The sequence below is a fragment of the Podarcis melisellensis genome, assembly GCF_964234715.1.
Source record: "Podarcis melisellensis genome assembly, chromosome: 18".
Taxonomy (NCBI): domain Eukaryota; kingdom Metazoa; phylum Chordata; class Lepidosauria; order Squamata; family Lacertidae; genus Podarcis; species Podarcis melisellensis.
The window spans coordinates 3,525,448-3,540,032 of NC_138536.1; the positions used below are offsets into that span (position 1 = coordinate 3,525,448).

At 47.0% G+C, this 14,585-nt stretch overlaps 1 protein-coding gene across 1 annotated transcript in view; it reads left to right on the forward strand.

The window, feature by feature from the left end:
* Positions 1 to 1,224: 1,224 nt before the first annotated feature.
* The window catches only part of EFNA2 (ephrin A2), a 175,358-nt gene continuing 161,997 nt past the window's right edge, over positions 1,225 to 14,585 (forward strand). Inside the window, exon 1 of the mRNA XM_081895938.1 lies at positions 1,225 to 1,567. Coding sequence (XP_081752064.1) covers positions 1,446 to 1,567 — 122 coding nt within the window. The 5' untranslated portion in view covers positions 1,225 to 1,445. The remainder of the gene's footprint in view (positions 1,568 to 14,585) is intronic.

The following is a 14,585-nucleotide window of genomic DNA, read 5'->3' on the forward strand; positions in this document are numbered from 1 at the left end:
TCCCCCTTCTTACCAGTTGCAAGGAAAGCTTAGGTGGCACAATAAAAAAGGGGAGGTGGTTGAGTGAAAAGGGGAAGGAAAGTAAGATTACCCCCTTTTTTTCTTTTCTTTTCATTCTTTCCTTTCTCATGAGAGAGAGAGAGCAAGATTTCACTTCGTGCTTTTCGCAAGGGGACGAACCACTCCCTCTCACCGCAAAACTTTGTGTTATTTACATCTTCCTTCCTTCCTTCTTCCATTTCTTCAGGAAAAGACAACACGGGGGTCCCATCTATTACAAACAGAAGCCGAAGAACCACAAGGCATCTTTTCTCTGCTTTGAAAAAAGAAACAACCCAAACCCGGGAGCAAGTTTTGAGTCCTCATTCTTTGGGGGGGGGGCATGATTCCTTCTTTCTTTCCTTCCTTGTGCAAGAAATTCATCTCATCTTTTCAGCCAACCGGTTGCAAATTGCAGAAGGAAAGCCCTCGACAAGGTTTTTATTTCATTTCAATTTTTTCAAAACTTCTTTTTGGAAACCAGGAATTTGTTTGAATGCCAAGTGGTCGGTTGGTGGCCTTTTTATTTATTTTTTTCAAATGATATGCTAGGATTAGCAGCTCTCGATATACGAGCGGGCACCTCAAAGTTTGCTTGCTGACTCCACAGCAATTTGCAATTTCCCTCTCTCTTCCCCACCCCCCAGGAAGAGTGGGGAGATTCTGGGGCAGTTGTACGACATGCCGAGGTTCCCTCCTGTAACCTCTCAGCCACCGTGTACTTCCTCCAGTATTTTTGAGCCCAAGTTACCCGGTTTCTTAGAGATGGAAGCTCTCTCTTCCCTGCTCCATTGATGAAGAGTTTGACAGAGCTGGGAGTAACTCAGACCCTGGGACCCAAAAGTTGCAGTGATGTCTTCTTAGGGAGTGTGGGAAGACCCACGCCGCACCCTATGTGTTCCTAGATAGCACACATCTCTTGTCTATCTATTAAGAAGCCTTTTGTTGCAAAAAGAAATTCTGATCGCCCCACCAATGCGCTCTTGCAAAACGCTGATTTGCAGTATATTTTGGCTACCAGGACGCTTGTCTATATCCGCCACCTTTCACGAGAAAAGAAGGACCATTCAGCCAGCGAGAGCTATTGGGATTCTCCCCCATGGAATGAATTAGGGATGTGCGTGCGATAGTTTGCACCAAGAGAGAGAGAGAGAGAGAAGTGAAAGGAGGAGGAGGAGGAGGTGGAGGAGAGACACAGGAAACAGCCTGGACTGTCCAGGGGAGACCTAACCTCCCCGAAAAAAACGCACCGAAAGAGCTATCTGCCAGAAAGCGCTTGTGCAAAGTGCAATGACCCGGTTGCCTTTTTCCTAAACACACCCACAAAAATTCCCCGCAGCTTTCAGGGGAACAAAAGAAAGAAGGGGAGAAGAGGTGGAAGAAAGTGGAGGAGAAGGGGGGTTACGATGCCGAATTTGGAGGTAGCTGTGTTTCTGGTGGCCCTGATTGGGGTTTGCGTGTGGACGGACGACAGCAGCAAAATTATCTCTGATCGCTATGCGGTGTACTGGAACAAAAGCAATCCCAGGTAGGATGGAGGGGGGGGCAGGAGGAGACCCCCCTGTCTTATTGCATGTTTTAGACCTCGGGGACTCTTGCCCTGTCAGTTTTTGGGTGTGCATGTTTTGGGTGGCGGCGGCTGTAGCCCCAAAGGGATGATGCACACAAGGCACTGTTATACTCCCATTATTATTATTATTATTATTATTATTATTATTATTATTATTATTATTATTTTGTCCATCTATTTTTGCGTTGGAAGATTCGGGAGGAATGGCGAAACTTCTTTTTAGAAGGGAAAAATAAATAAATCTCGCAGGCTGATACTTGGGGAACCTCTTCTCATCCTACTCAAATGTGCCTTTTTTGCGGACTTGCCTGAAAATTATTATGATGTAAAAGGAAGCCCGGTCTTGCCAGTGATGTCACTGTTGGAAGGAGGAATGGTTTTTAAAAGTGTGGGGTTTTTAAAAAATTATTATCCTGTCTCTCTGTCTGTCGTTCAAAGTCATGGCCAGGAAAACCAGGGTTTTCACACACGGCCTGGAGGAAGTTTGCCCCACAAGTGTCTCTCTCTCTGTGTGTGGTAAATAATTCGAGAGAAACCAGAGCAAAACTTTCAGGCAGAAAAGGGTTGCTATATCTCTGTGTGAAATGCCCTTCTTTCTAAACTCCCACCACGCTCCTGTGTACTGAATTGCATCTAGCTTGTCGAGACAAACTCCCGTTCAGACACAACTTCTGGGTTTGCACCCAGTGTGAAGTCCTGCTCAGACCATATCCATTGAACTTAACAGATGCAACTAACTGCGGTCCATTAATTTCAAAGGTGCAGAACTTAGTTGGGACACAACCCTCTGTGATTAATTCTTTGCTAAGTGGAAAGTGATTCTCTCTCCCCCCCCCCCCAGTTTCCCCTATTGAACTCAATGGGGCTTATTTCTGATCTATCCCTCTATGAATGATGATATTGTCAGTCTCTTTGGGATAACTGATATGCCAGGTTTTTTTTGTCAAACTTTTGGACTTACTTTGCCTTATTTTGAAGAATTGGGGGGGGGGGGATTTATCAGTTTGTCTTGAGGCTGACAGATTCTGAGTGCGTGTTCCTATATAGCAGGGCTGTTTGAATATTTTCATCTATCTGTTTCCCCGTTTTTTCAAGGCTTAAGTTCGAGAAGTTTTGCTGCGGTCTGTGTCGCCTCCCCCCCACCTTCCAAGCCAGATATAAAAACAATTGAGGCGGCGGTGGTGGTGGGGTTACAGAAATATATTTTTTCTTAACAGCTGTTTTACGTTTGGAATCTGAACCACCGAAGAGTGTGTGTGTGTGTGTGTGTGTGTGTGTGTTGAGGAGGGAAATCATTCTTCCAGAAGTCAATTCTCGGAAGTTGTAATTCTGGGCAGCCAAGAGGAACAAAATGATAACAGTTTTCAGCAGAACTGCAGACTGTAAAATCAATTACGCGTCACTTACAGGGTTGCATCTTGTCAAATTAAAACACCAGTTCTCTCTCTTACACACACACACACACACACACACACACACACACACACACACACTGGAGAGGAGACCGTTTTTGTCCTGTTTCCTTGTGTTTTCCCCCCAACCTATAACCTGCTGGTCAAAACCATCTCTTGCCTGCTCCTTCAAAAATCTTAGAAGGGAAATAAAAGTTTTTTTTAATAAAATAAAATAAAAATAAAGTAAGGAACATTCATTTCCAAACCGGCTTGCAGCCATAGACTCCATGGGGATACTTCTAAGTTGCTTCGAAAGCCGGGCGACTCTCTCTATGGAGCGCTGAAAGGTTAGCGAAGCTCATCATGGCTTCGTAAGGTTTTCTCTTACGTGATGGCGAAGTAGGTTAGCTTTCCCCCTCCATCCTTCCCTGCTTTCTAAGGATTTATTGGGCAAGGGAGTCCACGACCTACAGCCTTGGCTGTGAACTTCAGGTACACCCCAGCCGGCTTTTGGAATTGGTTTCTGGGTCAATCTCGGTGTGCTGCGCCCATTTCTGGTACCCCCCAAATGGAAGAACACCCCCACCTTCCAGATCTTACAACATGAACATGAATTAGAGCAATCAGCTGGGAGGGAGGGGGCTGTGCGGCTCTTTTGGGGGGGGACCCTCTTTCTCTGTCCACCATAAGCGTGCGGTTCCAGAAATGGATGGTTTCCCTTCTCTCTTTGAGAGCTTGTAACAGCTTTCTGAAGTCTCAAGCAGTTGAGAAACAGGATGTTTGGACCACGTCCAAAATTCTGATGGCGCATCGGGCCATTCCCCCCTCCACCTCCTCCCTAAAACCCCTTAAATGTTGCAGATAATTTTTATTTAAAAGATACCCCCCCCAAAAAAAAACACCAATCCTCCTCCTTTTGTTTTGAAATCCCCCTTAAATTAAAGAGCAATGAGAAAACGTTAGTTGCTTCTTATTGTTTCTTATCTGAACTTTGTTTCAGTGTTTTCAGTTTTTTTTCAGTGTTTGTATCCCCCCCCCCATTTAAAACTTAAAAATCCTGGGGCACCTGATTTCTTTATGCGCTTTTAGACAATCTGTGGCACACACCCCCACCTCCCCAGGTGTGTTAAATAGGCCAGTTACTGGAGCATGTTCCACTGAACTCCCTTTGATTTACATGCAATTTTTCTAAATAGAAAGCTTTGGCCGTTTTTGCCCGGAACAGTCTCAAATTATTTGCGGGTGCAAAATTTCGAGAGTCCGGGGGCCCCTTCTCTGCTTGGAGGCTTTGATGCGTCTTCCTGTTCCTTTGCTCCACGGCACCAGCAAAAATGGCTATTGTTGCAGGCCCACTCGGCTCCTTGCTGAATGGGCAGCAAACAAAATGAAGTAAATCTGTTCGCGAATGCAAAAGCGAACCTTTCCGGTTGTGCAGAAACCTGGCGAAACGTGGAATAAAAATATTTGCCCGGTGCCCAGCTTTCAGAGAAAGTCAGCCACCCCCACTCACCCACCCCCCGTTTTCTCCATATATACCCACATCTCAGTGGAAGATAATTCCCCCCCCTCCGGTCCCCACTCTCGCTGTGAGAAAGCTCCGAAGGGAACCTTTAATAGCAAAATCTCTCTCTCTCTCTCTCTGTCCCACACCCCCTAGCCCGTTTCCTGCCATTATGAATGAGGTCCTTCATTCTGGAGATGAAATGTTTTAAAATTTGAGGGGAATTCGTGACCTCTTTTCAATGAGGACCTCTGTAGCGGGTCGCGCCGGGGGGAAGGTGGTCGGTTCGCCAGGCCGACTCGGCCTCCCTAAATCCGGCTTCCTGAATTACTGACCAGCAGGGTCGGGGTCTGGTACGAAACATCTGGGGGCCGCCCGTAACCCAGTGGGCATCTGTGGCCTCTTCTTCGCCCACAACCAGGAGTTTGCAAGCCCCATCGAGACAATACCCTGTTTCTACGCTCTCCTTCCATTGCTCACCTAGTATTTGGGGCTGACTCTGGCTTTGGGGACTGCAACCTCCGACCTTCACAGGGATTATATTTCCCTGGGTGATTTTGCATTTTTGCAATGGGCTTTTTTGGGGTCCCCCATCTTCCCTCCTTTTCATTAATATATATATGTGGGATTGATCAAAACGAAAGCTGGTGGTCCCGCCTTAAGACCACAATAGATACGTCGCCTATGTTCGCGTGGTGTAAGATTTCTTGCCGCAAAGGTGAACATCCTTTGGGACGGCAATGGTGTGGTTTATGTTGGTGATGTTTGCATGTATGATTTCCTCACGTCGCTGTCCATCGCTATGATGGCTTAACGAGAACCGTTGTGTCCTATTCAGCCTTGAGATTGCCCCTCTCCCAAGGCCCACGATGCAGGGCTCTGCCCGACCCAAATCCTACTCAGAGTAGACTCACTGAACTGAACGGACCTCAGACAACCATCTCCCTTGATTTCAATGGATCTGCTCTCCTGAGTTATGTCTTAACGTTGAATACAATCCGTAGCTTTTAGGAAACAGAGACTTATTTGGGCCACTATCCTAATTTGTCGTATTCCCTCCCTGTCACGAACAAATGAATGTTTAGCATGGCAGCAGCAATACCTGCTGGTTATACACTGTGTGTTCTGGTGGAGGCAGGGATCTAAACTTTTTTTTTTTTTAAAAAAGCAAGAATATGGAATTGAGGAATGGAAGGAAGCCAGTGGTTTTAGCCACCTAAAACCAGCAATGGTCATACCTAGTGTGGACTCATCCTAAGCCAGGGGTCAACAAAAATTTTTTAACAGGGGGCCGGTTCCCTGTCCCTCAGACCTTGTTGGGGGGGCGGACTATATTTTGAAAATAATAATAATGAATGAATTCCTACGCCCCACAAATAATGCAGAGGTGCATTTTAAATAAAACCACACATTCTACTCATGTAAAAACACCAGGCAGGCCCCACAAATAACCCAGATATGCATTTTAAATAAAAGGACACATTCTACTCATGTAAAAACATGCTGATTCCCGGACCGTCCACAGGCTGGTTTGAGAAGGCGACTGGGCCGGATCCTGGCCTTAGTTTGCCTACCCATGTCCTAAGCTGTTGTGGTCCCCCCGTCTTCTGTTTCTGCTACTTTGGTATGAATTTGCATCTTGCACCGTCGCTCAATTTGGTTTCAGATCGGTGGCGTTTGCACAGGAAATCTCAGGGTTCCTCTGTGGTTTTTTTTTTACTATCTTCTCCTCTGCTGGCTTAAACCCCTTCACACACACCCTTCCTCAATTATTACTTCTTTGAGGTGGCAGTGGGGAGAGACAAATCAGGTGTGGTTCTTGACATTGACCGTCGCAAAATCCGGTCAACGATGCTGCGAATCTTATAGGGCGTAGGATGAGAGAATGGGTCTTCTGTGGCCTAAAGTCAAGTGGCCTGAAAGGTCCATTGCATGGGCAGCTGGCTCCACATGGGGAGAGCGGATCCCGAGGGATATGGAATCCATCCGAGGACTTCAAAGGCAGCAATGGCCTACAACCTGGAGCAGTAAAAGATCACCCTCTGCATTTGAATAACACCGATTAGCCCATGTTTCCTTTTTTGGACAGTGATTCTCACTACTGAAAGATTCCAAGGACTTTAGAGAATAATAATAATCCATGAAACATAAGGGAAGAAAACCCGGTTTCCCCAGTACTGACCCAGTACAGATTGGCGAAATATATGCACACCCAAAGTTGGCAATTTTGGACTGGGCGATATATCCATCGCAGACCAGCAGTTGCCTCACAATTTAAAAAAAGGAGGAATCTGAATACATGTAATGGATACTATTGGATGGTACCTTATCCCTCTCTTTGCGAGACGGGGAGTCATTCAAAACAATAAACCTTGCATGGTCATATGTGTGTTTATCTATATCTCTTTGCTCATCCCGTCCTCCCCATTCTATCCCTGCCATCCCTTTCCATCCCAGGGCACATGTGACTCACCCGGTAAAAAAATGAGAGAGAGAGAGAGAGGGATGCCCTCCTTGATAATTGCGTCTAAATTAAAAATCAATTGTAAATTGAGACGCGGGAAGCAGTCGCCCCTTCCCAACGCAATTTTAGATCACCCGCAGGCATCCTTGATATCTTCGACCCGCCGCCGTGTTTTATGTGGTCGCCGTGGGTCCGGAGAATGTGGAGAGATGTTTATTAAATATGTCTCTGTGTCGGCTGTTGATTGAAATCACAGCGGGAGGGTCGGGTTAGGTACATGGGCCGGGACGGATGCACTTTTCTGGGTTTGAATGAAGGGGTGTGTTTGTGGGGGGGGGCATGGTGTTTCCACCCCCAAAACCCCCCAAAACGAAGCTGAGCCGGAATCAAAGGCCGAGCTTCTCCTAGACCCATCTCCGAAGACGGCCGCCATGTTTATATTCCGCAACTTGGAAAGAGACTAGTTTCCATATTGGTTTGTATGCTCGCGGAGAATACATCAGTGCCACAAACAGTGGAATTGTTGATTGGTGGTGGTGGGGTATTGAGGTCGGAGGAGGGCGGATATTGCCTCAATGGAACTACAAAAGTTGACCGGCGGCAGGCAGTGAATCTTATGTTTCATATCTCGGGGCACCACAATTGGTTTTCATTTCTTAAATGGCTTTGCCATCAGATTGGCACCCAAAAGGGTGTGTGGATTTTACAGCCCCAATATTTTTGTAGGGTTTCGCCAGGAGTGCCTGCCTTTCGCTTGTCTTCTTCCCCCCTCCCCTCTCGGACTCTTTATTTTAATCTTTCCATCTAATGACTAGGACGTAATACTTTCTTGGTGCTTGGAGCCTAATTCTCCATAAAGCCGATATTCTGAGGCGGCTCCATTGTATCGCCACCACCAGAGGGTCGAATCAACTTTGGCGGAGTCACACACACACATATCAATCACCATGCTTTAAAAAAAAATTGTGTTGATAAAATCGTTGCTTTTGTGTGTGTGGAAATGTGTGCAAGAGAAAAGTTTTTAAAAACAGCCCCGTTCTGAGAAGGGGGTGACGATTCCGTCAGAAGCCCGAGCAAATTCTAGTTCTTCGTGCCGGCATGATTGGATAAATCATTTCGAACGTAACAGAGGCAAAGATTTGTTTCTCGGCTACATCCAACCTGCAACGGTGTAATGGGCAGTTTTGGAGTAATTCCGGAATGACAGTTTTCCTGCCGGCAAATGTAATTCCTGAAAAGGCCCCCACATTTATATATATCAATCTCTGTGGAAGGGGGGGAGAGAGATAGAGATAGAGAGAGACGGGTAAATGGCCGGCTATTTTCTTTCTCGATTGTCAACGCAGGTACATCCCATTATTTCATCTTCCTTTGCCCCCCTGGCCTGTATTTAGCTACACAAGTGTTTTCCTTCCTCCAATTTTTATTATCATCATCATCATTATATATATATATATTTTCTTTATATATAAAAAAAACTTTGACGTGACGGCCAGTCTCCTCTGGCTGTAAACATGTGGTCGTCGACTCCACGCTTGACCACAAAGAAGTTCTTGGGGGGCAGCGGAGGGGAGGGACCGTTTGCCCCTCCTGGGTTCGTGATGGCGCAACAGCTTGGCCATGTGGAGGAGACTCGCTGGGTCTTGCAGACGATTTCAGTATCTGTCTCCTTGATGTGAGCTACCTGAAGCTGCTCTTCTTGATAGGGAGATGAGGAGCTTTCCAGATAGCGACTGGCTTGTGGGCTTTCCAGGGCTGGTTGTGGTCGGAACCAGAATGCAGATGTTTCTAGACAGATGTTGGGCAACGTGGCCCCGAGGAGCTGTCTTGGGGGCTAACCCCATTGTGTCCAGCTAAAATTCTCCACTTAGACGTCCTAAATAGGAACGTGGGAAGGCCGCCTTTTACCAACTCAGTACGGCAAGGGCTCCCCAGGGTTTCAAGAAGCAGGCATTCCGCATCCCTACCTCCCATGTTGTGATTCCTGCATGCACGGGGGTTGGACTAGATTATTCTTTGGGTCCCTCCCCACCCTACAATCCTGTGATTCTGTGCCGCAGGGGATCGAACCAGTGACCTTCCTCTTTCAAGCCCTATAAAGCCCTATACGGCCTAGGACCCTCGTACCTACGGGACCGCCTCTCCTGGTATGCCCCACAGAGAAACTTACGGTCTGCAAATAAAAACATCCTAAAGATCCCAGGCCACAGAGAGGTTAGGCTGGCCTCAACTAGAGCCAGGGCTTTCTCGGCCGCGGCTCCAATCTGGTGGAACGCTCTGTCACAAGAGACCAGGGCCCTGCGGGACTTGGCATCTTTCCGCAGGGCCTGCAAGACAAAGCTGTTCCACCAGGCCTTTGGCCAGGGCACAGCCTGACCCCCTCCTCTGGCAATCTGCACAGAATTTTGCTTGATGGTTGCTATCAATTTGATTTTAATTAATTTTATAATGAATGTTTTTAGAATGTTGGACTATTTTGATTGTTGTTAGCCGCCCTGAGCCCAGCTTCGGCTGGGGAGGGCGGGATATAAATAAAATTATTTATTATTATTATTATTATTATTATTATTATTATTATTATTATTCAAAGTAGGTGTTCTGTCACCTAGGAGGGGCAACATCCCTTTGCACTTTTATCTGGGTCAATTCAGGCCCATCCCAATAGCCTTAAGGCCTTCAGGGTACCCCGCGAAGATTCGCGCAGTCAAGACCCAGCTCTCATGCTCCCCTTTCTCTTCCCGAATGAACGGCTTCACACGTTTGGGACCGCCTGAAAACGAAACGTGTAAGGGCATCTTTCAACGGCTTCTCCTCGGACCAAAGTCCGATCTGACTGCCCCAAATGCCGGTTGTGAGTGGTGAGACCTGGGTCCATCTCTTGGGGCAGAAAGCTGGGCTATGAGGAGGCCAGGCTTCTTTGACATTCTCTGCTGCCTTAATTGGCACGGCCGAAATCTGAATCCAAGCTTTGAGGCACGTTCAGATGGGGTAGAGACATCTTCATGTCCTCCAAAGCCTCTTCCACCAGGTGCCTGCAATCTCTCTGCTTTGGCGATATCTCGCCCCGCGAAATGCCCCCCCTGGATGTACGGCAAGATCCCCTTCCTTCATTGGCAGGGCAAGCCGGTCTGCTTCATTCGCCGAACGGCTATCCCCGCCGCCGCAAGGTACCGCCTGGCAAAATGGCTGCCTGCCACCTCCTTGCAGATGAAACTGGTCCTTGCAACCCCGTAGGCTGAAGATCTCAGTCCATGTTGTGTAGGAGGAGGGTGAAGGCATTGGTGACGCAGCTCAGATTTGTTGGCCTGGAGCAAGGGCCACAACAACTCCCAAACTTTCCCCCAACGACTTTCAAATATGGCTGCTTCCCCCTTCCCGGTTCCCTCCACAGAGTTGACCAATTGGTTTTTTTATGTGTGCGTGCTTTTGAGATATCTCCTCTTTCTCGTGTCTTGGCTATCCGGACACAGTCCTGCTTTTCTCATGGATGTATTCTTCAATAAATAAATTAAACCAATGGTTCTTTTGCAGATTCTCGGTTGCCCTCCTCCAGGGCCAGTCTGCGTTACCTTCTTTTCCATTCCAGAATCTCCCGCAGGAATGCATTCGCCCCTGGCCCTGTACACAAAAAAACAGACTCAGTAGGAACTGGAATCCTCACCCCGCCTCGCAGAAGGTCTCTGCCTCTCTCTGCCTCTGCCTTCCTTCCCCTCACCTCATTTTTTTAAAACCTCGTGCTTTTGGGGATAGGGTTATACACCTTAAAAAGAAAGAATAAGTTCTCGCCTCAAAAATCCCTTCAAACGTTTCCTTGGCCTGTCCCCCTCTTTTCCAAACCGTTAAATCCGCTTAGCGCCTCTCTGAGGTGGATAGGCCGCACGGTTAATAAACGGCAGATGCAAACAAGGTCCAATTTCTCCGACTAGATTTTTTTTGTGTGTGTTCTCTCTCTTTCTTTCTCTCTAGGGAGCACAATTCCTTTCCCCACAGGTTATTCATTTCGCATCCAGATGCCGTCTCCGTGCTGAATTCGAAATGAAGGAGAAGCTTCATGCTGCTTTGCCGAGTAAAGATGGGACTTTTCCCCAGGATCGCTGGGCGGCTACGTGCCCCATCCCTCCCCCCCAAAAAAAAACCTTTAAAAAGCTTTATTTCAAGTTCAACTTGCTCGAAGAAAGCTCCACACGCCAAGCGATTGGGTCCACTTGCAAAAAATAAAAACCCAGCCTATTCCTGTCAGTTTCCCACCCATGTTTGTTCCACCTTGGTTCAGTTATATCTGTGCTATCGCCCACCACGTACATCTTAATAGATATATTTCAAAGCGCCTACGGTTTCTGTGCATTTTGAAAGTAGTGGGGCGTACGGGGGCACCCCAGTTTTCAAAGGTTGGGGGCATCGCTGGCTAAGTCTATAGGTATGCACAGCTCAGGTTATAGCTTTTGTTGTCGTTGTCGTGATGCATACATAAAACTATGCGTATAGCGCACCGGCGTGGATACATTCGGCTGTCCAACACGTTTCGTGGAAATACACCATATGTAGCATATATATATGGAATGTCCATGCACACAGAAATGTATATTTCATAGATATTGCACACATTCCATGTATCTGAACATGTGTGGGTGTTTGTGGGTGGGTGTGTATAGCGTTTTTAATCTGCTGAGTAGGCTGGAAATCTCTAAGGGGTAATACACTATTTTGTATATGTATGCAGACACATACACAAACCTTTTTTTGTTGTGTATCGTTTCATTCTGGTGGTCTCTCATAGAAAGGCTGGGGTAAAAGCTGCAAGCCTGTTTGCGCGTGATACAAAGTGAAATAAAATGTGTCTACACCATGGGTAGGCAAACTAAGGGTGAGTTACAATGTTAAAAAACTTTAAAACAACTTGCAATCATGAAAATAAGGCGGTGGGTCCTAAGACTCTCAAAGGCCGGGATAAAGAGGTGCGTCTTCAGGAAGCTGTAGAACATGGATAGGCAAATGAAGGCCCGGGGGCTGGATCCGGCCCAATCGCCTTCTAAATCCAGCCCGCGGACAGTCTGGGAATCAGCGTGTTTTTACATGAGTAGAATGTGCCCTTTGATTTAAAATGCATCTCTGGGTTATTTGTGGGGCATAGGAATTCGTTCACCCCCCCCCCAAAAAAATAGTCCGGCCCCCCACAAGGTCTGAGGGACAGTGGACCGGCCCCCTGCTGAAAACGTTTGCTGGCCCCTGCTGTAGAATGAAGGTGCCAGGCATACCTTTGTGAGGATGGAGTTCCACAGCTTAGGGGCCACCACAAAGAAGGACCTCTCCTCTCCTGGACCACTGCCTCCCCAAACCTCTGATGGTGGAGAAACTACCAAGAGGGCTCCCTCCGCGGCCTTCACCACCTTAAGAGGGTCCATAGGGCAGTACTTCATATATTTGCAGATATATCTATATCTATATAGATATATAATGCAAGAGGAATTACACTGGAATTGACTAGGTAGGAACATAGCTTTGAAATACACCAGTGCATACAGTGGTACCTCGGGTTAAGGACTTAATTCGTTCCGGAGGTCCGTTCTTAACCTGAAACTGTTCTTAACCTGAAGCACCACTTTAGCTAATGGGGCCTCCTGCTGCCGCTGTGCCGCCGGAGCACGATTTCTGTTCTCATCCTGAAGCAAAGTTCTTAACCCGAGGTACTATTTCTGGGTTAGCGGAGTCTGTAACCTGAAGCGTCTGTAACCCGAGGTACCACTGTACTTTTATAGGCATGCACACGGATATTGTATATTTGCTTGTAGCGGGTGTGTTGCATTTAATAACAACAACAACAACAACAACAACAACAACAACAACAACACCCCGCCCATCTGGCTGGGTTTCCCCAGCCACTCTGGGCAGCTCCCAACAGAATATTAAAAGCACAATAAAACTTCAAACATTAAAACCTTCCCTAAACAGGGCTGCCTTCAGATGTCTTCTAAAAGTCAGGTAGTTGTTTATTTCCTTGACATCGGACGGGAGGGTGTTCCACAGGGCGGGCGCCACCACTGAGAAGGCCCTCTGCCTTTTTCCCTGTAACCTTGCTTCTCGCAGGGAGGGAACCGCCAGAAGGCCCTCAGAGCTGGACCTCAGGGTCCGGGTAGAATGATGGGGATGGAGACGCTCCCTCTAGCAGCTATACGCAAGTTCATATCCTACATTCTTTACAGGGTGTATCCCCTGGCCTTGAAGAGCTTGGCATCTAAATTTTGACAGCACGGACAGGTTGGGGGTGAAACTTGCGGTGGGGATTCCCCTGAAGTTTATTTTAGAAGGGGGGGTGTGTTACGGCGGATACGGAAACCATAGCCAGGGGTCTTCTCCCTTTGTTGTTGGAAGCAGTCAATGCTTCTCAGTGCCAGGGAATCGCAGATGGGGAGAGTTGCTTCTCCTGAACTCGGGTCCTGCTTGGAGTGGACTGGACTGGATGGGCCTTCATTGGGCTGGATCCAGCTATCGGGATCTTACACCGGTGTGAGGGAGCAAGGACAATTGCTGTGTGCATAAGCTTCATTTACGGGAGGGATCAGGACTGTGGAATACGCTTAAAGGTTTTCTGGATAAGAGTTTCGTGAGAAAACACTGGGACTAAGAGACATTTGGGCAAAGGTGGCCTCTTTCCCCTATTCTTTCTATCTATCTATCTATCTATCTATTTATCTATCTATCTATCATCTATATCTATCTATCGTCTATCTATCTATCTATCTATCTATCTATCTATCTATCTATCTATCTATCATCTATCTATCTATCTATCTATCTATCTATCTATCTATCTATCATCTATCATCTACTATCATCTTCTATCCATCTAGGTTGAATCCAACCAAGATTTACTTCCAGCAGACCTATTGAAATTACCATACACAAATGAGTTGGGTCTATTAATTTCAATAGGTCTAGACAACTCTTTCTTTCAGAGCAGCCAGGAAAAAAAAAAGATTTTAGAGTGTAGCCAGCTGAATTCTACTCAAGAGTAGACAATTTGATATGAACAGGCAGAACTGAGTTGCACTCTATAGTTTCAATTCATCTGCTAGGGATCGTAGTCATATTTTTTATTCCATTGCCTTCAAAGCTGGGCCCGTCTCTGTTACCCATGGGTAGGCAAACTAAGGCCGGATCCGGCCCAATCGCCTTCTAAATCCGGCCCGCGGACGGTCTGGGAATCAGCATGTTTTTACATGAGCAGAATGTGTCCTTTTATTTAAAATGCATCTCTGGGTTATCAGTGGGGCCTGCCTGGTCTTTTTACATGAGCAGAATGTGTGCTTTTATTTCAAATGCATCTCTGGGTTATTTGTGGGGCATAGGAATTCGTTCATTCCCCCCCCCCAAAAAAAATAGTCTGGCCCCCGCAAGGTCTGAGGGACAGTGGACCGGCCCCCTTCTGAAAAAGTTTGCTGGCCCCTGCCCTAATCTATACTTCTTCTATAGCTTCACCTTATCCCTAAATCTTTTTTGGGGGGTGCTTACAGCCCCCACAATACCACAGACACCACTTCCTGCTTACTGTGGTCCAGGTTTATTTTAAGCTCTGTTTTACGATGCTCACCAGTGCAATTGGATTGTCCCTCCGCCAGC